The following is a 24,729-nucleotide window of genomic DNA, read 5'->3' as shown; positions in this document are numbered from 1 at the left end:
AAGTCATTATCTCCCTCTCCTTCCTCTACAAAACCTGACAGTTAAATAGTTCCTTGCAGAAGAGGTGTAAGAAACCATTAGCTAATGCTGGTGAAATGCTTTGAATACAAAATGTGGTTCATAGGTGCTAAGAGTGGCTCCCATCAGTCATCATTAGCAGATGCTGTCATTTACCAGCCTCTGATTTTTGGTTGTTAGGTCTTTCACTAGTGGAAAGAAAACAGGACAGACTCAAAAAGCCTATCAATATTTATACTCCTGTCTTCAGATGTTTTAATAACAATTCCCCATTGATTTAATCTGCTGTTGATCACTTTAATAAATGAAAATATTTCCTGTTCCATGGATCTAAAAATTGTGTCCCCCCCTAGCCTGAGGACTAGTTTCCACAGTCAGATAGTCACCTCTGGCTATCAGACAGGTTCCCATTTGATAGTAATATACACATATAAGTGCCTCTCGATTTTGTTCTAGTCTGTCATATCTTTTCTAGAGTAGATTGCCATGTTCTCTGTTGTCTCTAGGATCACTGGGATAGTCCTCCTTTTTCTTTGATGGTGTAAACTTGCTCTGCTGTTGATGGGCTGGGACAAGTTCCTGTGGTAATAGGTAGAGGTGGGGGTAAAATCATGAAGCACAGCGTTATTCTGCTTCAGACAAATATTTTACATGGTCTATTCCTTTTCCTTTATAATGTTGCAATGTTATGGTCTGTGTATTTATCAAAGTGTGCCCAGCGCGAAGAGGAACATGGTGGTTAAGAGCTGACATCTGAGCCTGTCTCTGACCCTCCCAGGGAGCCTGAGCTTCGGCAGCTGCTCACCCTCTCACACAGGGCTTGTTGCTACCACAGCTTCCCACCTGCGGCAAGGCTGCAGTGCACCCCATGGGAAACATTTCTCCAAAGTTTTATTATGTAGAAACTCAAAAAACCAAAATTAGGAAGGGTTTGGTTTGTAGCAAAGTTACTTCACTGAAAGCAAGCTCGGGCTATAAAGTCACGTGGTGCTTTCTGCAGAGGAATGGGGCAGTTCCTGGGATACCAAACTACAGTCACTAACACAAGGAGTGAAGGAAAGCACTGAAGGACCTGCTCTCGCTCTGTTGAAACCTGTGTCAGTTTTGCCATTGATTTTTAATGGTGTCAGGGTGAAGTCTCTGGTTAATAATTGCTCACAAACCTGTGTAAAACCTCCCTGCTCCATGAGAGATGGGGGTTGGACTCTGGCTCAGTGATAGGGGAGTTCTCAGCACTGACTTGGGCAATTCAGGCCTCTCAGCTCCGTCTTTCTGTTATGAACCCTAACATGGGGATTTTTTGCAGTATGTTGGATTGTAATTGATTTATGTTTTCATGTAAGAAATGCTTGTAATGCATGGGACGTGACTATTTTTAGTAAGATGAGTATAATTTTTCTCCCCATTTATAGGATGGCTATTTTTCCCACCGACCGAAAGAGAAAATGCGAACAGACAGCAATAATGAAAATTCAGTCCCCAAGGACTTTGAAAATATTGATAACAGTAACTTTGCTCCCAGGACTCAGAGGCAAAAACACCAGTCTGAGCTGGTGAAAAAACCCCTTAGCAAGCAAAAGGAGCACTTGAGAAAGAAACTGGAAGAGGAGAAGATGAAGGAGAACTTGCTGCTGGGGAAGAACTCCAATGAGGTGGTGCAATTCAGTGATCACCCCAGAAAAAACAGCAGCAGCAGCAACAACAACAACAATTTGAAGGAGATTCACAAATCTCCCAGACAGCATCATGTAAAAAAAAGTGGAAACAGCTCTCCGGAACTGAGATATGACCAACCACCAAAGTGTGAGGTAACGGGCAAAGAGGCAATCTCAGCCATGTCCCGGTCTAAATCTAAGCAGTGTCGGCAGGAGATCGCAGAGGTGTATTGTCAGCACAAGCATGGAAAGCTGATGCCGGAGAAGGTGACGCGTTTCTGTACACTGGAGGGTAAGTTGGTAGATGGTGAAGGAGAAATAACACGGTATCTCGGGGGAAGGATTCTATATAATTGAAATGGCCTTCTGATGACAAAAACATGGCTTTATGCAGGAATGTATAATGTACTTAGTCTGTGAAAATGAGGGAGGTTTTGAGAATGTTTTAAACAGGGAGTTATATGGATGTCACAAGATCCTTGCTAGATTCCTGTAGAATTTATTTTCACTTCCGTCAGATTTTTATTACACTACATGATGTAGGTATTCAGCTGCTACTCCTGTTTCTTTTAGTTCTTAATCTACAGACACAGAGAAGCATAGTCCAAGTCTTGTTATTCTGTACAGGAGTTGCGTGCTTTTTGGGGATCAGGGAACAGCCATGGTGAATTTTGGTGCCTTATGCTAACTGATACATGAATGGCATTGCTGTTCTGGCCCTATGGCCATTTTTCTCACACAGTGGAGTCCTAGCTAATAACCAAGACTGCTAAGCATTTTGATAACCCAAATAATTATCAGAAGTATAATTAAAAAAAAAAATCCCAAAAGCATGGGGAAAAAATCTGATTTTGTGGCTCACTTCTATTTTTAATGTTCTTCAATCGGCAAAAGTAATTTCCAAAATCACTGTTGTAGAGAGTCAGTTACCTCCGCTAGCGTAAGCCAAGCTTTGATTTGTTGATTTTGGTTTTTCCATGCAGTCAGATACATGAGTTATCTCTCAGCTTGCTGTCGGTTTGCATGTGTGAGCTGACCTTTTCCTGCTTTTCAAGAAGAGTGCTTCATGTGCCACCATTCATTTAGCTGTAAGCTTCCCATAAAGTGCTTCTTTTCTTCCTTCCCTTTCTTTTTCTTCCTTTTTCTTTTTTTTTTTTTTTTTTTTTTTTTTTTTTTTTTTTTTTTTTTTTTTTTTTTTTTTTTTTTTTTTTTTTTTTTTTTTTTTTTTTTTTTTTTTTTTTTTTCTTCCTTTCTTTCTTTTTCTTCCTTCCCTTTCTTTTTTCTTTAAATAAAAAAACATTGATCAGTTGATCAAAGTAGGTATTGATCAAGGAACAGCATTATCCACAGCAGCACTTGTTCATACAGCAGTCCAAAGTCCCCATCCTGTAATTGGCATTTCAGCCCATGCATGTAAGGATATGCCAATGTCTTTGTCTGAGCTGAAAGTGCAGAAGGACTTTCACAAACAAGAGAGTTGGCCTTGCTTTGAGATGGTACAGTAAACGTGGTGAGCCATGGGGATTGGGGATATTTAGTTTCTTTCATTAGGAATATTTAGTTACATTCTCTAACTCCCATGGCTTACCTGTTTATTGCACCATCACAAATCAGTGGTTACTATTGGGTGGTTTCAGTGTGGGAGGGAGGAGGATCCATGTTGCTACTACCTAAATTAGGAGGCTAAAATCCCTGTGCAGACAGTGGAAAAAAGGAGGTGCCCCAGAGGATGTTTCCAAACAAGAGCATCTCTCTGTAATAGGAAGCTTAGGCTTTTAATTTAAATGATGCATATTACCAGGAAGAACGGTGTGAGCACCCCATTTCCCACGCCAGTGCATCTGTGACTGGGTTTTTTTGTTGTTGTGTCTTGTTTTTTACCATGTCTCTTTTGGTGTTTTTTCTCCTTTTCTTATCACGGTAATACTCAAAATTGTTAAGCTGGGTGGGTAAATATTGGAGATAAAGAATTAATGGAACAGGCAGAAGACTTGGTGTTCAGTGGGAAGCAGGGAGAGGGACAGCAAAGGCAGCACAAGTTGAAGGGAAGATAAAAGAACAGTAGAGAGGTAAGAATTGAGCAAAACCAGACATCAGTGACAGGCTGAGCATCAGTGAGTACCCCCTGCGTGCCCCTGTGGTCCCATTGGGGAACCACTGGTGGAATCTACTGTGATAAGCATGTCCTTAGTATCCTTACCTCTCCTTCTCTAATGACAGGAAAGTCAGCTCTGGTCTGTGAGAAAGCTGATGGAGGTCAGCACCTTGCAGACACTGTCCTACACTTTTTGGGATCAAGGACATATCTTAGTAATGTCATCGATACCTTGTGTGGGGTAAATGCATCAAATACACAAATATGCGAGCAATATCCCAGAGAGAGCTGGAAGATGTATTGTCATTAGTGTGTACACTGCAGCTGCGTGCAATTTTGCACACACCTATGATTCCATCGCCTGCCTGCTAATCTGTCTCCCAGGGATGCAGAGTGACTTTCCAGAAGTTCTAAACAACTACCATTCATAAAAACAGGCTTCTCAAGAAATATTTATTGCTTCTTTTTTAAATGCAGAATTTATCTCATATGCCCTGCAGTCAGCATAATAGCATGGTCTTAGAACCAAGAACTGTGTCACCTTTTACACTTGAAGCCTTTCAGCACGTATGTACGTTGCACATTGGTATAAATGCTTCCTTTGTAATAAGACATAGTAAAAGGTCCAGAAAAACTGGGAGCTACAAACATGACTAGAGAAATGGAGAAGTTGTCCAAATATGGTTTTATTGTAAAATACACATGAATTTAGTAACAACTCATGAGGACTTAAAACATTAAGTGTAAAAAGACTGTGGCTAACATTTTTAGGTTTGCAGTGCTAGAGCTTCATTTAGATTTTTATTTTAGGCAGCGATGCTTGTTTAAAAAGAATAATTGGGGGATGTCTTTACTTAGCCAGATGGATCCTTGTGGAAAATGTTGACTTTTCTTTGCCTCAAGGTTATTTCCTCCTGCCCATGCTGACAGCTGAAGTTAACCACTTCAACAGCCAGGTTTCCTTGGCAGAAAATCTGGACATCCTGTGTTACATACAGGGTTGCTTTAGAGCAGATCTAGGAGCTTTGCTGTGGGGAAGTGATAAAGTAGCAGCATATTGAGTGGGACACGAGTTGGCTTATGCAGGAGGCGCCAATGCACAAGCAGATTGGGACATCAGGCCTATGGAGGAGATCCAGACTTTGAAGTCACTTCTCAAATGTCTGAATACAGGGCTATCAAGACAGACATGTAGGAACCCCAAAACTGAAGGTGCCCAGTGCCTACCAGAAGGCCTTAGATATATATATAACTTGGTAGGTCCCTTAAATTTTACAGCCCTGTTAAAGATACATTCCCTGAGTTTAAGTATGTTGTGGTCTCAGATCTCTCCTCCCCACTGCAGAACATAAATACTGCTGTTGTTCACTCACAGACTGGCTCCATCCCTCATCAAACGTGTCTTCGTCAACTCCAGAGTCCTTTAAAGGAGTTGAACTTGGCTAGGAGATGTTTGTGAAGCACTGGCCATCAGCTTTTGGGGATATAAGACACCCCATTGTTAGGATCGCTGGTAGGGGGAGGTCTGGGCAGAGGTCTTACCACTTTATGCATCAAAAAAGCTATATGCTGTTTGTCAGCAAAAGTCAGACATCGGGGGCTGAGTCTATGTATTCAGCATGTGAGTGGTATTCCCTTCAGTTTGGTTTGAAAAAAGGTTTCCTGTCTGTTTTCAGCAGAGCTGTGAAGTATAAATATTTATGCATTGGAGCAGCACTTTCATCCATTATCCCAGCATATAAATGTGTTCCCAGTGCTGTGGTTTTCATTGAGATGTCATCCAGCATTTAATCCCCTTGGATCCTGGGTCAGCTGATCAAAAGCACGAAGTTGCTAAGTGTAGCTATCAATCATGGACATGACTCCATCTGGCTGGATTGTCACAAATGTTAAGTGATAAGTTCACTTGAGTGGTTATCAATGGGAACAGGATCTTACAAGCTGTTTCTTTTTTCTTTTAAGTATTTTATTGTTTCCAAAGGCAACAGGCAAAAGAAGTCGTATTAACTATCTTCAGTGTATAAAAGAAAGAATTGTTAAAACCAAGAGCCATCATGTTTACTATGTGTTTGACATGCAGGCATTATTTCCATGAGAACAAGAGGACACGAGCTGCAGTCCCTCTAAGGACATTGCAGAGAGACAACACTGCTGAAGCAGGAAAACGGGACATGGCAACTTTACCAGTTACCTGACTTGCAGAGCGTGTGAGCTGGCATTTCCCAACAAGCTGGTTCTCAAAACAGGGCACAAACGCTATGGAACAGGGGATTGGTGTCAAAGGCTTTAGGTGCAGCCTTATCCAAAGTCATGGCTGAGATCAGGGCAACAGGCAGCTTGCAAGTCACCCTTCACTCAGAAGGGAATATTTGGAGTTTGTAGAAGTGTGTTTTGAGGGGAAATGCAGTCAGTGAAGGTAAGAGGGGAAAAGTAGGTTCAGGACAAGGTTAGATGAGGACAGGGCAAATCCAGTCCTGTGCAGGTTGGGGAGAGGGTACAGGGAGACATCTTTCTGGGAAGTTCATTTCTTCTCAGGAGACATGGTATGGAGATCAGCAACCTGTGGACAGTGTGGCAGATTGTTTCCTTGCTGGGGCCATCTCCAGCCTGGTCCTATACAAGCCAGACTAGAGACACTGATTCTCCTGGTGTGCCAGACTCACTTCTGCTCACCAAAGTTGTTGGTGGACCTGAACCAGCTGCTTCCCTTCCTTGTCCGTCATCATACATGGCCCTTCTCTTGTGCAGAGGTACGGGGAAGAAGCAGAAGTTTCAATGCAAATTCTTGGCTCTAAAATAAGCTTCACTCTGTACCTAGATAAAACTCCTCTTTGACAAAGTACAGCTGACTTGGTCTGTGCAATGTTTCCCCCAGCAGCGTCCTTCATTACTGTGGGCAGGAGTACAGTTTAGAATGGCCGCTGTCGCCCTGACTGCTGAGATTACTGCCCAGATTATTGGGCAGCAATGCAATTACAATTACACAACTCCACATTTCAACATGCATATTAAAGTTGTGACTTCTACTTGCAGTCCTCTTTCTGCGATGAAAAAAGCCCAGTTTCTGACCCACTGGCTGGATTCAGTCCCCAAATTCTCTGTTTTTCACTCCCACGTGGATCGTGGTAGTTTGTAGCTCTGAATCCCTTGCCTTGCAAGTTTGCTGGGTATGCAGCACGGTGGTTCCTCCTTAGTCATTGGCACCAGGTCCGTGAGTCATCACAGGCACGGTGCCAAGTGGTATCTGCATCAGTCCTCTGGGCCAGGTTCTCTAAGCTGCCGTATCCCCAGGGGAGACTCTGGCCTAATCCTTGTCATTAATTACCCAACTCGGTTTATGCTTGACCCAGATCTACGGCCCTAGATAGACCAAAAGTATGTAACAGATTTTTTTGAGGGATGTTTTCTAAGATGTAGTTCTGGCAAAAGAAGAGTCCCTAGGAAAGCAGAGAGCCTCAAGTGAGCCTGATTTATTTTCCCTTGGCTCTTCTGTTGTCTTTTCTTAGTTTATAAATCAAACAGGTTTTCTGCTACCTTCATCCCTGTGGGGTAAACCCAACTCATAAATAAAGTAGAAAAATAATCAAGCTACCCTCATTCCACATCATTCATCAGTACTGAAAGAGTTCTGTGCAGATTAGACTGCTTTCTTCCTGGTTGCTTATTGATAATGCTGCTCTGGCACGTTGAAGCAAGAGTTTTCAGTTTCTTACAGGCTGTTGAGAAGAAAATTTTCCATTTCATTTTAGAAAACACAGCTGCCTTTTGGTTTTCAAACTGAGAGAAAAGGGCTCTGGAGCTCTGTTTACTGAATAATACGCACAGGTAACAGCAATCTGCATGTCTATAATGTTTTTATCTGACTACTTCAAAGCACTGAACAGAAAGATATGATTTGCAGGAAGGGAGAGGATAAGCCACTGCGATGCCAAATACTCATGGGGTAGAGCAGAGCAGTTCTTCAAGGCATGGAAATGAGAGCATCCTCTATATAATTTTAAAAGAATGGGAGCTGTAACTAAGCAAATACAGAATTTCATCTGCTCAATATGCATGTGTATGTGCATAGTGACATATAAACATATGGCTTTGTTTAGCTTTCACATTTTTGACGATGCATTTTTGGACTCACTAGGTTTGATCGAAAGATTATTGAACCCCAAATTTGTCTTTTTCTCCTGGTTTCAGGATTCCCAATGACATTGGTTGCTGCTGCTTTTCTGTACACTTAATCTGTTAGTGTGACAAAATTACTGTGGTGAGCTATACACAGTTTAAGGAGCATGTAAGAGCCACTGCACGTGCAGCCCAGACAGCATTTTAATTTGCTGCACCACAGATGACTCTGGTTGCAATAAATTTACTGTGAGTAGACTAATTGCAAAATAACCCTAATTGAGTAGTTATCAGCGAACAACATCCTGTGAAACAAAACTGCTTACAATTAATAGCATTTAAGCCATACGCTGGTATTCTGCAGAATGCTAAGATGTAATTACACCGTGTACAGAGATTGTGTTCTGTTCTGGAAACCATGTTTCCAGCACTTCTTTCATTATAAAGGACCGTTTCAAGATTCAGTACTTGCATTTTAGGCAAAATGAGTTTATGAAATAAGTGGTGTGTCTCCTCTCCCCTTACATGTGTAAAGCAGAACCAGCTCTAATAAAATCAGTGCAGCTGTCGCACTGTAAGGAGAAAAACAAGATCTCAGGAAGAATGTATTGTTGCCAGTGATTCTCAGACTAACTTTTGTTATGGTCACATGTGCAAGTTTGGATAGTTAAAATTAGAATGTAAGTAATGAAAAGATACTTGATTGTTTTGACTGAAGATGGACCCTACTTCATTGTATTGATGAGGACTGGAGTATATCATTTATGTGATGAAAATGCATGTAAATGCTAGGACCTAAAGTGCACATAAGGCCCTGTCACCAGACTGGATGTGCAGGCAGGCGTCCCACCGTAGGGCTGCCTGTGTTGCTGTTGGGTGACCAGTGCATTCTGGTCATTTGAAGGGAGTGCTGAGGCAGCCTTCACGTAAGAGCTGCCAAAACACTTCCCCCTGCTCTCAGCTGAGTTCTTACCTGGGCAGAGGGCCAAATGAATGAACTATCCTCAGAAACTGGATCTGGCCAGCAGGTCGGAAACTGGACAAGTTTCTTTGCAGAAGGAAGATCTGTGTACACCTTGTAAGGGAGTTGAAATTGCTAGACATGTCCTTGTGGCATCCTAAAACAGGGTGACATTGTTTTGCCACCTCCCTGCATCTCTGGGGACAGCTGCAGTGTAGAGGACAGGAGACTGGTATTTCTCAGGGATGGGTGAGCTTGTGGCATTGCAGAGCTGAGGGAGTCTTCTCTCAAAAATAAGGCCATTATAAGCACAGGCTGGCTCTGTCAGCGCTGTCTTGCATAGTTTCAGCTCTGGTTTTAGAAGAAATTCAGCGAGGAGAAAACTGTGTTGGGTGTCTGTGCCAATTAATCCTTTCATTTAAATACAGACAATTCCTGTCTAGATCATCTACAAGTTTAGAAGTGGGAGAATGAAATCAGAGTGATGTTCCTCTGTTTTTTTCCATGTGATGCTACTGTCTGGTCATGTTTTTCCACGTTAGGCCTGTCTGGTCACCTGTGGATCTGCCGGCTGCAGAGTTGGTCCCTGACAGGCCAGGGCAGCAGACTTGCAGAAAAACATCTTGACAAATGGCATCTTAAGGAAATGCTGAGAGCAATGCATGACACAAGGAATGGAGGGCAGAAGGGCTAGAAAATTTATGGTCAGCAGCCCTAGTTCTCACCAAGGCTCTGTTTTGGAAAATGATATCGTTTTATGAAGCATTAAAGGGGGAGCATGGGCAAGCGTGGGAGAGGATAATGGCTAAGTATGTCCTCGCTGCAAACCTCCTGGGAAGAGAGCATGAGGGCAGCAGAAGCTCAGTGAATATTTTGAATAAAGATTACTGTGTATGTACAGAGATGAAAGAAAAGTACTTAAGTGATCGCTAATGCTTCCCAGTGATCCTGAGATGTGTGGACAGAGTGTCAAGGGAGAGAGTCAAATACAGCTATGGCTAGAGAAAATTATTGGTACAATGGTATGAGCTGGGGGGGAGCAGGAGAAAAAAGAAAAAAGAAAAAAAACCCAATAAACCCAAAACAAAACCACCAAACCCAACCTCCCCGTGTAGTAGGAAAACTTGAGCCATACTGGCAGTCATGGTTTTTTTCATATAAAATAGGTATTGGACCTCTGGAGTGGACTCATTACAGTGATTTTAGTAGACAGACCTTTAAGAGGAAACATGGCATCTAATTCTGTTTCTTTTGTTCAGTGCTAAGCAAGCAGCTGTGCGATGTAAATGCACAGTAGTACTGAACTGAGCTTGAGTTAAGGTTGCACAAGCAGCCTCAATGTTATATTCTTTCCTAATTTGACTTTGCAGCCATAACAAAACTGTGTTAGGGTGTCATTGTTACGTACTAATTGTAAGCAGGCAACAGCAACTTTCAGATTTGCTTTTTGGTTTAGGCCTGAAATGTCACCAAGGACACAAGGAGATTGCTGGGGCTGACTCAGTAGAAATTCAGCTCTGCCCTGCTAGCCATTGCACTAGTCTAAGTACCATTACTTAGCGAAGTAATACTCTGTTTTCACAGGAATCTACAGCTGATGAACTATTATTTTGAGAATGGGGAAGTCTCATGTCCCAGAAGTCCCATGCTAGCTGTAGCTTGAGGCTGCCACAGTTTGGTTTGAAGTCGGTGGCACTGACTGTATTACTTTTAAAATAATTGGGGGGGAAAGTCTTGATATTTAATTTCCTCCTCCTGAGCTGGGGCAAAGAATTTTCCTCTTTCGTGGCTTCTTGAAACAGATGCCTTAACTATTTACAGAGTTTGTTACAGGATTAAGTATATCGTTAAAGCGAATGCACCCCTTTTCAGGCAGGTTTTTGAAAGGGTACATTTATTTGATGTATTTCAGGAGTTGCTGGGCTTTATGAGACCAATGGCTGTTTTGTAATGTCTTTACTTGGAAATGAGGAAGAGTTGTTTAAGGGATCTACTCTGAATTAAGATGCCAACAGTCTAGGCATGAAGCCAATCTTACAGGACATTAATGCCATTTTAAGACTCCAAACGGTAATTTAGCTGTTTCTGTTGCAAATATTTCTTATGCAGAAGGTAGTTTTAAAACATTAGTCTTTTTTCTCCCTGGGTATTCATGACTTCTATAGAAAAAGTGAATGACAAGAATCTGTAGCTGAGCAACCTTGGAAAAGATTTTGAAATTTCTCAATGTATATTTAGTCTTCCAAATAAACGCTCATCTTTGATAGTTTAAGAGCATGTTAGAAGTGAATAGCCCTGATTCCCTGCTGACACTATTTTAATATCTGTGATATGTCACTGATTTATCATCTAGTTGTGTCAAAGAAGTTATTCCTGATTGGCACCTTTGTAAGGAAGAACAGAATACTCCCAACTCCCAGTATCTACTGCTTTCACCATCAGGCTTAGTTGAATGCACATTAAACTCTGAAGTATTCTATTTACAGTTATACTGTAAAATAAGATATTGGTTTTAAAGTCCTGGCCCTACAGAAAGGTCCATGGCAAAAGTCCATCATTTTCCTTCTCTAGTTTTCTCATCAGCCTCCAGGGAGGCCAAAGAATTTTTCAGTCCTCTCTCCTAGAGCTTGCTGAAGCTGAATCATCGCTACTATCTCTTGTGTTTGGTGCTTACCTGTCCGTCTTCTTCCAGTGGATGTCACTGTAAGAATGGTGGGAGATTTAAGCCAAAAACCGGAATTATACTGCAGGAAAATCATTATCTATTAACTCAAACTCTGCTGTTTATTGAAAATAATTTGAATGGCAATTGTATATGCTTTCAAATTGTGAAATTTGTAGGATTTGTTCTGCAGGACTGAATCGCTTGTTGCCTTTTAAAACAGAATTTCTCCATATTGCTGTTCTCGTGATAAAACACAGTCTTCTATAGGCAGCGCTGCCAGGAGAGCATTGGCCGTACTCCAGTGGCTGCATTCCCCTGTCACACCACCTTCTCTTATGCAGCGACAACTTTTCTGGGCATTAAAAGTTTTGAAGAAAGGCCCTTCTACCTCCTAACGATGTGCTTTGTCTAGACTGAGGAGAGTGGGTGCATTTAGGTTGTCAGTGGGTGGTACATATTAAGCTCGTCGTAAGCATATAAAGACTTGGTTCAGACTTGAGTTCAAGTTTCCTATTCATCATTACTGCATATACACGCTGGTTGTGTTTTGGAGGGACCATGTTGTTCTCCACAGGCAGTGAAATTCAGCAAAAACTTCACACATTTTTATTAACAGCAGTATGGATACTGCCTTTGAGTTATGCTGGGAGTTTAGAGAAAAAAAAATCCTGTGTCCTCATGAATCAAAAGCTTTTATTTAGACACCACTCTCCTTACCTTCCATTGTTTGAGGAAACACTACCATGGCAGGTGAAGACTCTTGTAGGAGGACACCCTTCTGACCTCTGTCATGCTGATGGTTTGGGGGCCAGCTTTGTGAGTTTGAACATGAAATCTTTATGATACCATAAAGATATCACGTTATCTTTGTGTGGATCAGCTCGAAGAAGCTCATCTACAGAGCTCATCTCCCACTTTCTTGCTAATTCCTCTGGCTTGCATTTGCTTACTTTAATGACCAGTTGTCCTTGAGGGATGATAGTCTGCAACAGTTGTAGGTCTTGTCAGGGAGCACCACAAAAAAAAGCTGTCTGTCAAAAGGATCTTTTTTTACCAATCTCATTGGAAACCTCACTACTCAACTGAAGTTCAAGGCAGCCCTTCATGTAACTAGAATATAGTTGCTTGTATCGTTCTCTTTGTTGCAAGGTGATTGCTTCTCTTTTGTGGAGACTTTCTTGCCCAAACGAATGGTGAAGTGTTTTGTTGAAGTCTTGATTCATTTGTATAACTCATTAAAAGTTGTCAGAGAACCGCTTCGCTGGTGAGAATGCACCTTTGTTTGTGACCAGCTGCAAATAGCAGCTTAAGCAGTCTCGCTGCTTACTCACCTATGTTTTTAATTGGAAATGAAGGTTTCCATCCAGCCAATGGATATTACCACGCAGCGGAGTATTTTCAACCATGCTACTTTTAGACTGAAAGCTTCTGGTATGCAGTGTGTTACTGTGCTGCATAATATTGTTGAGCTTGACAGTAACACGACTAAACAGAACCATACATTTTCATGTTCTCCATCTATTTGTGGGCTGTGATTCATTCTGGGCAATTTACTGAACAGTAGGGAGGAAAAGGGAATTTTAAAAGAGGAATTTACTGCAATATATGTTTTACCCATTTATACTTTCTCTTTTGCATGGGACCTAGGTGTAGGTGCTCTGAAAGAATTTCACTAATATATCTGTAAGTCTCTGAACAGGTTTGAGGATCTGTCCCAAAGTCATTCTCTCTGTCTGAGAAAGAGTCACGTTCTTTGGTTGCTTATTCAAAAGCATTGTAAGGAATATACTCCCTTACAGAAGGGAAAGCTGGACAGGAGAACCCAGCCTGGCTCAGTTGCCCACCTTGCCAGAGTAAGCAAATGGCTAATGAGAGGTATGGCTGAGATTAATTGTGAATAGAGCTGCTGAGATTAATTGCGAATAAGACTTCTACATAACACACACTGGATTTGCCAAGCCAGGCTACTTGGATGTGGAGCTGATGTGTTTTTGTAAATAATTCTACCGTTTTCTGCCAGGAGGTGGACACAAACCCAAGCTTCCCATGAAGTATTAAAAGCAAAGTGGGCTAGAGGTTTAACTGATGTATATTGCACTAGCTTTGATAGCCTCACTTAAATGATGTCTTATTTCAGTAACTTTATTTAGTAACCTTTATCAGTGCACCTTAAAAATGTCTCTATGCACTTCTATCTCCATAATTTTAAAATCACTGAGGAAAAACAAGACAATTTTGTTCCTACAGGAGCAAGCAAAGATCAAGAAAAGAGGTATTCAGGGCTGGGGATTCTTGTCTTACCAGTCAATGGAAGTGTATGGTCCAAAGCAAAGCACATCCATCCAGTATTTTGGGAATAAGAACAGTTTTATGGCAACTCTGATTCTGAAAATGTTCTACCAGCAGATCCCTGAAAAGCAAACGGGAAAATCACTTCTGTCAGGCTCCCAAGGAATACTACGAGGAGGCTTCAGACATCTCTGGCATTCTTCACCTAGTCAGCAAAAAGGAAATCTATTCAAAATGGTCCACTTCTAGATCTTCTTAATGAGAAATCCCATTAGATTTAGCTCCATCGCGTACAATGAAAAGGCGGCAGTTAACACAAGTTCACACGTTTTCATTTCTCTCGATCATTTATGGCCATTTGTAGGCATAATTTACCAGACATGCAGACAGGATCATCTTTGCAGCAATAGAAAGCAAACATCAAAAAAAACACAGACTGCAAAAATTTAGGAAAGAAATGAGAGTGATATTAGAAAGCCCCAGTGCAAGCTTGAAGTGGCTCAGAGTTCTACTGGAATCCATCCAAGCAGAAGTCTCATTTAGAAAAAGAAGGGGAAAAAAAGATTCTCTTGTTGTCCCTACGATGAAAGAATATTTTTTTTTCAAAGTCTATTTATTGTATTATCACCTGGGGATATGATTACTCACAGAGAGAGTAATTAGAGAGCTCCCAACTAAAGAGTGACGGCAAGAATATGCCATATCATAAGCCAACCATATAAGTGCTAACTAGAAAGTAAGCCCTAGACTAGTACTGTGGAAACTTGGGTTTCATTCCTTGATGTGTCACAGGCTTGTTGGGACACCTCAGACAACTCATGCCATGTACAGACCAGGGATAACAGATACTTAACTCCATTGCAAATATATGCAGAGGAAAAACGGTGTGTGGTGGTATTGTTACTAGTTTGGTATTTAAGTGGGTTTTAACTCCTGTTTACCAAGAGACTTGGAAATAATTTTGTAACACAATAATAACAACTTTTTCTGAGTCGCCTAAAGGAGTTTGCTGAACAAAAGTATCTTTAAGGAGAAAAATGGTAACGGAGTTTCTCTGAAGTCACTTAATTTAAGCGCTAAAATCTATAGTTCTGTCCCTGAAAAACCCTGGTGTTTTGCTGGAGGGATGAGGGCAGGCAAGAGAGCAGTCCAGCTGTAGGTCCAGTCTGACTTACTGTACCTTCAGTGAATTTATTAATACATCACTGGCAGCGGTTCTCAGCTTTGCACCACGGCGATGCACAAATGTGAAATCGGAGGAAAAGTTTTCTGCGATGTTTCCCCTCCATTTGTATCTGTTTGGCTCGGCACCTTCGTCCTGGTACAGTAACTTGTGTGTGGTGGCTGCTTGTTGATGGCTACTGTAAGAGGTTCAGTTGTGCAGTGTATCAGTTGATTGCTTCTGCATTAGAGAACTGGGAAAAGCACGATAGTAACTTTTTGTCTTGATCTGGTAGCTATTAGGATGCCTGATATTTTTGCACCAAAACAAACCCATTCCCTTTGTTTCAGGGTCGCTAGGAAGGGAACTGTGTTTTTAATTATCGTATATTTCAAAGACTGCCCAGTGCTGTATTAGTTTCTGCAGTAAATTTCCTAAGGTAAAGTGACAAACCAGTAATTTTTCATTATGAATCAGCTATCCATGAAAGAATGGATTTAGGTCAGAATTTATTACCCTACGGAACTGAAGCCAATATTTAACATAATGTCAGCTATCTTGATATTAAAGAATTTTAATGGCTATGCAGTTTTATTCAATGATGAAGTTATTTCAGTTGTGTAGTATATGTCTAGGCAATTTGATGTACAGAGCCTTGAGATGAAAATTGGATAAACATGGAAAATGGTGATTGATTGGTGGAAGGTTGCAATAATGTCTGCCTTGATATACCTTTTATTGTTAAATTATTTATCTAATGCAATCTCCTACACTTTTAGGAGTCTTTAAGTTGGCATTAAATCGATGTTTAAATCTTCACAGTCAGAAAGGCCTCATAACTCAAACTGATAAAGATCTTCTAACATATCAGGAGGAATAATGATCCATCTTAATATCTGAAAGTAGGAAAGATATTATTCTTTCTATTTGCTATGAATCCCTGTAGAAGGACTGAGCCATAAACCGGAAGAATTAAGATTAGGAGACAGAAAGAAATATTAGAAAGAAAAAGTATAGTAGTAGTAGTTTGTCTGGGGAATTGAAGCAAATTCTGTTTGCTTTGAAAGATGAGTAAAAATTTTCACCAGGACTGAGCAGAATAGGATGAGTTGACGTTCACATGTTGGCTGTCCTCAGAGGGCACACACAAAGCCTTCCAGAGGTCTGTGGGGTGGCTCATTCATGGAGGCAAAGAGAAGAGAAGGACCACAATTACTTTGTCTGCCAAAGCAATGAGCATCTACTCCAGATGACTAAGCCTACCTTTGACTGTTTTGTGCTCAGGGTGTAGAACGGGCATGGTGGACCAGTGGAATAGAAACATGTGGCCTTGGAAGAGCTGGAAACAAAACCACAGGATGGCATTTGGATTTGTCCCTCGGAGCTAGTGGATAAGACTGATCCCATGCAAATGGCCATCGAAACAGCCCACGTACTGTGAAGCCTTGGTACACTTGTGCTCTGCCCTGCATGTCCTTTCGCGTATGTTCTCTTGCCTAGAGTTTACCTAAATACAGATTAATAATTTTGTATTGCATTGTCCAGAAAACAGTATAGATAATTTGCTTTTTTTCCTCATCTACCAAGTGTTATATGGCAAGGGCCTGGATTATTTATCTAGAAGGCAGATAATAGGATCAGTAAGCACAGCTGAAGCTGCCCTTTTGCTATCTATGTACCAGTTTAAACACTGGAAAGAAATATTAAGCACAGTCAATAGGCAAAAAAAATAAAATCCTCATTCAGATGGTCACTAAACCTAGTGAAGAGTGAATGGGAAGTGCAAGTTCCTTTCTGCCTTAAAGGCGGTGATATTGTTGAACACTAATGCTGGAATTTTCTTTGAATAGTAGGAGGCTTTTTATTTTTTGAGGTGGAGGTGGAAAAAATTATCCTATGGAAAAATAGGATCTCCAAATGAGTTTTCATCTTCAAGCATTACAAATTTATTTCAACCTATATCTAAACCTATCCAGCTTCAATAGCACAAACCTGCCCTAAATAAACCTTCAAAACTTCCTTAGTTTGTCCAGAATTCAAGCAGAATGTGAAAACTTTGCATCATCCCTGAATAATACATTTCAAAGCTGATGAAACGTATTTCATCATTTGCATAAATCTTGAGTAGAACTAATTGTGATTTGACAATTTTCTTTTCATTATCTTAGTTGAGAACTGAAAATGATAATTGTTAGCTGGCCTAAATTTGCATAGCTTCATTTGGATAAAGCAATGAACCTAACCGACCCTGCAGCTTTTCTAAAATGCAATCATAGAACCATAGAATGGTTTGGGTTGGAAGGGACCTTAAAGATCATCTCGTTCCAACCCCCCTGTCATGGGCAGCGATACCTTCCACTAGACCAGGTTGCTCAAAGCCCCATCCAGCCTCGCCTTGAACACTTCCAGGGATGGGTCATCCACAACTTCTCTGGGTGGCAACCTGTTCCAGTGCCTCACAACCCTCGCAGTGAAGAAATTCTTCCTTATATCCAATCTAAATCTACCCTCTTTCAGTTTAAAGCCATTGCCCCTTGTCCTATCACTACACGCCTTTTGTAAAAAGGCCTTCTCCAGCTTTCTTGCAGGCCCCCTTTAGGTACTGGAAGGCTGCTTACAAGGTCTCCCTGGAGCCTTCTCTTCTCCAGGCTAAACAGCCTCAGCTCTCTCAGCCTGTCCTCATAGGGGAGGTGCTCCAGCCCCCGATCATCTTCGTGGCCCTCCTCTGGACCTGCTCGAGCAGGTCCATGTCTTTCTTATGTTGGGGGCCCCAGAGCTGAGCCCAGTACTCCAGGTGGGGTCTCACGAGAGCAGAGTAGAGGGGGAGAGTCACCTCCCTCGACCTGCTGGCCACACTTCTTTTGATGCAGCCCAGGATGCGATTGGCTTTCTGGGCTGCAAATGCACATTGCTGGGTCACGTTGAGCTTCTCGTCAGCCAACACGCCCAAGTCCTCAGGGCTGCTCTCAATCCATTCATCGCCCAGCCTGTATTTGTGCTTGGGATTGCCCCGACCCATGTGCAGGACCTTGCCCTTGGCCTTTTTCAACTTCATGAGGTTCGCACGGGCCCACCTCTCAAGCCAAAGTCCCTCTGGATGGCATCCCTTCCCTCCAGCGTGTCGACGGCACCACACAGCTTGGTGTCATGGGCAAACCTGCTGAGGGTGCACTCAATCCCACTGTCCATGTCACCGACAAAGATGTTAAACAGCGCTGGTCCCAATACTGACCCCTGAGGAACGCCACTCATCATTGGTCTCCACTTGGACATCGAGCCGTTGACTGCAACTCTTTGACTGTGATCATCCAGCCAATTCCTTATCCACTGAGTGGTCCATCCGTCAAATCCATGTCTCTCCAATTTAGAGACACGGATGTCATGTGGGACAGTGTCAAAGGCTTTGCACAAGTCCAGGTAGATGACGTCCGTTGCTCTTCCCTTATCCACCAACACTGTAACCCTGTCATAGAAGGCCACCAAATTTCTCAGGCATGATTTGCCCTTAGTGAAGCCATGCTGGCTGTCACCAATCGCCTCCTTATTTTCCATGTGCCCTAGCATAGTTTCCAGGAGGATCTGCTCCACGATCTTGCCAGGCACAGAGGTGAGACTGACTGGCCTGTCTGTAGTTCCCCGGTCTTCCTTTTTTCCCATTTTAAAAATGGGAGTTATGTTTCCCCTTTTCCAGTCAGTGGGAACTTCACCAGAATGCCACGACTTCTCTAGTATCATCTTCCTTTCGAACAGCATTTGCCTATGCTGAGACAAAATGCAGAAAATCCTACATTTTTTCAGATTAATTGGATTAAGCTAGACTGGAAATTGTGTAATACTACACAGTAGGCATATAGCATCCCTAAAACTTCAGGCTTCAAAGAGCAGTTTCCCCAGCAGTTCAGGCTCCCTACCTGGGCTTGTTTATTGCTTTGAACATGCAGACATACTTTTATGATTCATAATCATCCATAAAGAAATTCAACTGTTATTTAAAATGCTCTGTTGGGAAGGCTCGGTAGTTATTAATTAATAATGCATCAGTAAAGCAACAAAAAGGCAGGTAAAGATGCAGTTAGAAGTACTGGCTCAGTGTCTGCTGCCTTCAAAATTGTGTTTATGTCTCGTTTCCCCAGGGTTAGCTCATCAGTGTGCGTTGACTCTGGGTTCTCCTCTTCATACTCCAGGCACTTCCTTTAGAAAATACTGACTGATGCATTAATATGTCCATAATTAAAAGTAAATCAAAATGCGTGTTAGCATGCTGGTGTGGGTTAAGAGGTATAAACTGACTCTTAACATGATTTCAGTGCCAGAAACCTGTCAGGGACTCATGAGAAGAGAACACAAAACCACTCAGTAATATGTTTGAAATGCAGAAAATTTAAGGCTAAGTATAAAAAGGAAAAAAACCCCACCAAAATCTGCTTTGATCTGCTGTTCTATATTGCTAAAGAGAATTAGCAATTGAAGTGTGTACTTTAACTAACTAATGAGGTTTATAGACAACAGTGTCGCCACTATCACAGTGCCGGTGAGGATCAACACAGTGAAAGTCAGTGCAAACCTGGTGTAAATGGGGTTAGAGTTAGACCAGCTGAATGCTGCTGCTTTTGAAGAGAAAGGGTGAACTATTTGGAGATTTCCTATACCCACTGCTGGCTCAGAGTTGAGCTCTATTTAGCAATATTTTGTTCACATTTTACTTTCATGCTGATTACCACATTTGCAATGCGTCCTATTTTTGTGTGGTAATTGGTAATCTGGAAAACTTACATGGTGTGCAAGATTTAATATTAGTTCCTGCTGTCATGCTGACAATGAATTAGCTTTTTGGACTCTATCATATGTTCTCAGCAGGCACATATGTAATTAAAATGAGCACACGTTGGGTTTCATATTAACACTCAAATCTCCTTTGGCAAAAGGTCTCTGTTCTTTTGGGATTATACACTAGGGCAATGTAATTATAGTGTCAGGTGTAATTGTTATTTTTAAATACTTCTTCATTTAACATAATATTAACCCTTTCCATACTAGTTCACTTTTGAATTTGGAGAGTGATTTTGTTCTAATAAAAGCGTTGCCAGCAAACAGGCATTCTATTTCAGATGTTGTCTTCAACTCTGTGAAAGTTGTCCTGTTGAACGGTAAGCATTTGGTGTCATAAGACATTGAATTAGTTTACATAAAGAGTCATTCCAGAAATTAAAAGTGGTTTTACATTAAGGACAAGATGGTACTTACTGTGACAGTAAGGTCAGGGTGGTAAGCAAACTGCTTTTTCTTTTCACTTTACCTATTCTAAAATAATATTCTGAAGTATTCTAAAATATTTCTTTCTGAGGAAATTTCTTGAAGTACTGCCTTAGAGGTATGTTTTCTCTGGCTTTCTTCTTTTAACATTGAATTTTGGGGGTAATGTTAAAAACTTCTTTCAGTTGATGATAAGCGATACCATTAAAATGAATGTAAACATAAAAAGGGAAGGGATTCTTTAACATGAATAAACTAGAATAGTTAAATAGTAACGTGGCTTTGATAGGAAATGCAATGCTTTCTTCTTAACCTTAAGAATTAGATGCAGTGTTTTCAATAAACAGTTATTTTGCACAGTCCCTGAGTAGGCAGCACAATCTGCATGCTGCAGTTTGTTTACAGACAAGCAAGCTGGCACTGGATATTTTGAAGTAAATGCATGTTGGCATCTGGACGATGCTCCTCGTCATATGGTTTAGTTTTAGGTAGTGCTGCGAAGAGCAGGGGGTTGGCCTCGATGATCCTTATGGGTCCCTTCCAACTCAAGATATTCTATGATTCTATAATGTGAAAAAAAGACTTTTTTCTGACTCTAAAAATAAATACTCAAACTGATAAGATACGAAGACAATTCAACTACAAGTTTTAAAGCAAAGTTACAGCAAAACTAGCTGAGTTGTAAAAGGAGGCATGGGCAGAATCCGCTAAGGAATCACAACTTTCCCTGGGGGGCAGAAAAGTTATATACCACTGAAAACTCTTCTAAGCATCCTCAACAGGCTACTTTGGCCCATGTTTTTAACGGCATTAAACAGATCTACAGTCTTCCAGCACTTCAAGTGAGTGTGGCAGGACCCAGGCGCTCAGATTGGTAGGGAGCAGTTTTCCGGAGGGAGGTGTCACTGAGGCACAAGGAGAAGGAGCCTCAAAAATTACTCTGTTTTAGTGGGGGCCAGGTGATGGGTTCTGCCCTGTCAGTCTCACAGAGGAAAGGCAGAGAGTGAGTGGTGAGTGTATGGATAAACAGTTCGTCTTCTAGCAATATTGTCTTGGGAACTAATATGAAGAGATTTTTCGTCATTCTTTTAATGTCAAAATAAAGGTATTGGAAAAGAAATTACATTTGAAGGAAATTGCAGCTCAGTTGTATTTGATTCTTTTAGCTAGAGTGGAGGATTGTTAAGGAAGCTCACAGTTAACCTGCATTTATATGGATCAAGAATTGTTCAGAGCTGGAACATGAGCAAACTGAGCAGAATTTGGTTCACATATGCTAATTCTCTTTTGATACTAATTTTACTCTGTCGATTCTCCATTGATTTCAGATGGGTGACTCCTGCTGCATAGCAGGAGATGGACTGAAATGAATTCAGCAGATGAACTGAGAAGAGTTATGTTGCTACTACTCATTAACTAACTCCTTGCCGTAAAAAGTAGTATCTATCCTTAGCTACAATTAAAAATAATCTTTGGGGGTTTTTAGCTTTTAAGCTATGAGAAGAATGAGTTCCTGATAGTCCACAGCCACACAGAAGTGTTTTCAGCAGCAGCTGCAATAGTAATTGGAGGCCTCGCTATAACTGGAGACCTCAATGATTCCTGATTCTCCAGTGCTGTGATTTTTTATCTTTCTGTACTTGAAGTGCTAGCATTAGGATTCTTACTGATCCTACCCTTGCAGATAGTGAAGTGTATAACTATTTTTGCAACAAACCTGTTGGGGCTTTTTCCCCTGTCTCTCTTCCCCCCTCCACCTCCTCATGCTCCTCTTCCTGAGGATGTTCAAAATATTAATTATGAAAGGACTGGCTTAACCTAGCCTACGTGCTCATTTAGTTGCTGTCAGTCAGGTGCTCGGTGTCTGAGGGCTGCGGAGCACTTGCTCTTCAGTCCAGGAGTCTGCAGCTAATGGCAAGCTGTAACCAGCTGACAGCCAGGGAGTCTTTCGGTTGTTACTGCTATGGTTTGCCAATATTTCTTATTTTCCCTGGTCTCTTTTTTAAATAAACATGTCATTTTACAATCTGTGAGGTATTTCTTGTGTTTCACACTTTTTCATCTCCTAAATTAGTTTTGCTTAGCAGTTTTGCTGCCAGTTGATGATTTTTATGTCCTACTGTACTACAAAAGCCAAGTTTTGAGTGAATTTGTTTAGTTTGGGGCTCCATCTTTTTAGAGGAGGAGGAACTGAATTATATCTGAATGCAAGCTTTTTTTTTTTCCTGCCTTTTTTTTAAGCCTCCCCTTGTGATAGGGGTGGTCAAATAGCTTGTGTATGAGTGAGCAGGTGGCAGGAAAAAAACCCAATTATATTGGAAGCCAGTGCTACTGAATTACATCTAGAGCTTCAAAGCATTTTTTTAGCACTTGCTTCACCTAATTAAAATGCATAACTACTTGGACGTCTCATAGTATGCTGCACCGTTAAGTTATTCCTAGAGATCCACGCTAATACCTCATGCTTACTTCTGCCAGACTCCCCAAATTCAGTGGTGTGGGATAAGCTGCGTACAGGCAGAGCCTCCCTGAAGCCAAGGTCCTGCTAAAACCTTGCCAGCCCATGGGCAGCAGCGTTGGAAGGGGAGGATCAGTCCCAACCGCAGTAAATGGCAAGTGCCTGGTGCCAAATTTAGTGCCTCTGACTGAAGTGGAGAGTTGCAGAATGGGAAGACAGACTCTGAGGAGCAAAGCTAAAATAATTTTAGAAATGGTATCCATTATTATTTTTGTCTATAAAAGATCAGCATTAAATTTTTTATTTTAAACATTGCACAGATATTAATCTTTTGTGGTATAGAGCAGACTTCTACAAGTTACTGTTTAAGCAGCTCCTTGACATCCAAGGGCATCATAGCCTTGTTAAAATCTGAGAAAAATTTATGACTCTGGTTTATAAACTATGGTAATATTGCAAGAATGTATTTCACATACAAATTCTCCCCAGATGCCTTTAACAGCAGCTGGTAACTTATTTAGTCAATAAAATGACATTTTTTGCACATTGGGTTTTTTTAACAACAAAACTGAAATGTCTAGTGAAATACAGAAAAATCACTTTATTTTGCTTTTGTTGAACATTTTCCATTGCCAGCAATTTGATTTTCCTTTGTTTTCCTCTAGTGGTATGTTAATGGGATCTTTTTATACCATGATGGAGTAATAGAGTGAAAGTCCTTTATTTTAGCAACAAGACTACACTGTTTCTTTCTATTCTTTGCCCATAAATGTAAGTGTGAATATACATCCTTGTGAAAACGAATCCAAATAATTTTCATGAGACCATTTAAAAAATCAAGCTCAGTTAACAAGTAGTAATTTGTTTCCTTGCTTGTGAAAACATTGTATTAGGAATTGTTTTCCCTATTGGTTTGAAGGGATGAATGTTAAAAGGCCAGCGTCCATACCCACCTGCTAAGGCTGTAGTCCGCTTATACTTGTTAGTGATGTTTCTAAGTAACTGATATTCAAGTGTGAAATGGAGAGTTAAGATTATGTCTTCAGCTTCTCGTGTGTATTTAATTATGTATGTTTATGAATGAAAGAGATTTTAATATCTAAAATCTGTCTTCTCTGTGGTGAGCTTGCTTTTGAAATTGCTGAGAATGCTCACCCTGACTAATGTGTTAGGGCACACGTGTGTGCTGCTGATGCAGCTTGCGGAACTGGAGTCAGCCTGTTCAAGGGCAGGGTTTGAGTTTAGTTGCAGCGGAGGGTGGAGAGCGGGCTGGAAAGCAAAGGAGGCATTTAGCAGCTGTCTTGTAAATGGATGTTTCACTCGCACAGAACCGATCACAATGAAGCATGGAATTCAAGATATGATTTTCAAGGCACCCTAATTGGATTAGAGGGATTGTATTAAAGATGTTGGCTATGAAATGTTTAGAGGATTAATGTCCAATGATTTTTCTTCTTAAACCATATTTACTAATCCCTCTTGATCAGAAGCAGCTTCTGGAAAGCATTCCAGCCAAGAAAGAGAGCCCAGCCCTACCTTTCCCGTCTCCAGGTAGAGAGACGTAGGTTGTAAAATGCAGTGCACAGACCAAAATTCTCCATTTTAATTAGAGCCAGAGTACTTGCTGTCACTAGTGCTTGTTTTTTCTAAAAATGCACATATTTACCTCCTGAACATTTTCCATGTTATTGAACAATTTTGCAGTATAAGGGTGGCCTGTGCAAGAATTAACATCCATCTATTTCTCCTGTGTTTTGACCTGTCCATATATGTTAAAATCTAACTAAAGTAGTGTAGTGTTGTTTATTATTCAAATGTTATTGTAACTTAGCATACCATATGAGTAATCTTTTGAAGTCTGCCAAAGGAACTAGTGTTAATTGCTTACAGTAGAATCTATTTGCTGTTGGAAATGTCACAATATAATTATGTTGCATTCCTCTGTCTGACAAGTAATATACTAAGAGAAGATTGGTCCTCTTCTGTGTTGGGTAAAATTATTCACGCTCATCCTTTAAGTAGTACACATGGTAGCAAGCTTTCTTGAAGTACAAGAA

General features: G+C 41.0%; 1 protein-coding gene across 1 annotated transcript in view; it reads left to right on the top strand.

Moving 5' to 3' along the window:
* The window catches only part of XYLT1 (xylosyltransferase 1), a 205,489-nt gene that overhangs the window by 105,076 nt on the left and 75,684 nt on the right, over positions 1 to 24,729 (top strand). Inside the window, exon 2 of the mRNA XM_050905951.1 lies at positions 1,431 to 1,965. Coding sequence (XP_050761908.1) covers positions 1,431 to 1,965 — 535 coding nt within the window. The remainder of the gene's footprint in view (positions 1 to 1,430; positions 1,966 to 24,729) is intronic.

Source organism: Gymnogyps californianus, chromosome 15 (genome assembly GCF_018139145.2).
Source record: "Gymnogyps californianus isolate 813 chromosome 15, ASM1813914v2, whole genome shotgun sequence".
NCBI lineage: Eukaryota > Metazoa > Chordata > Aves > Accipitriformes > Cathartidae > Gymnogyps > Gymnogyps californianus.
This window is presented reverse-complemented; position numbering and strand designations above follow the sequence as displayed.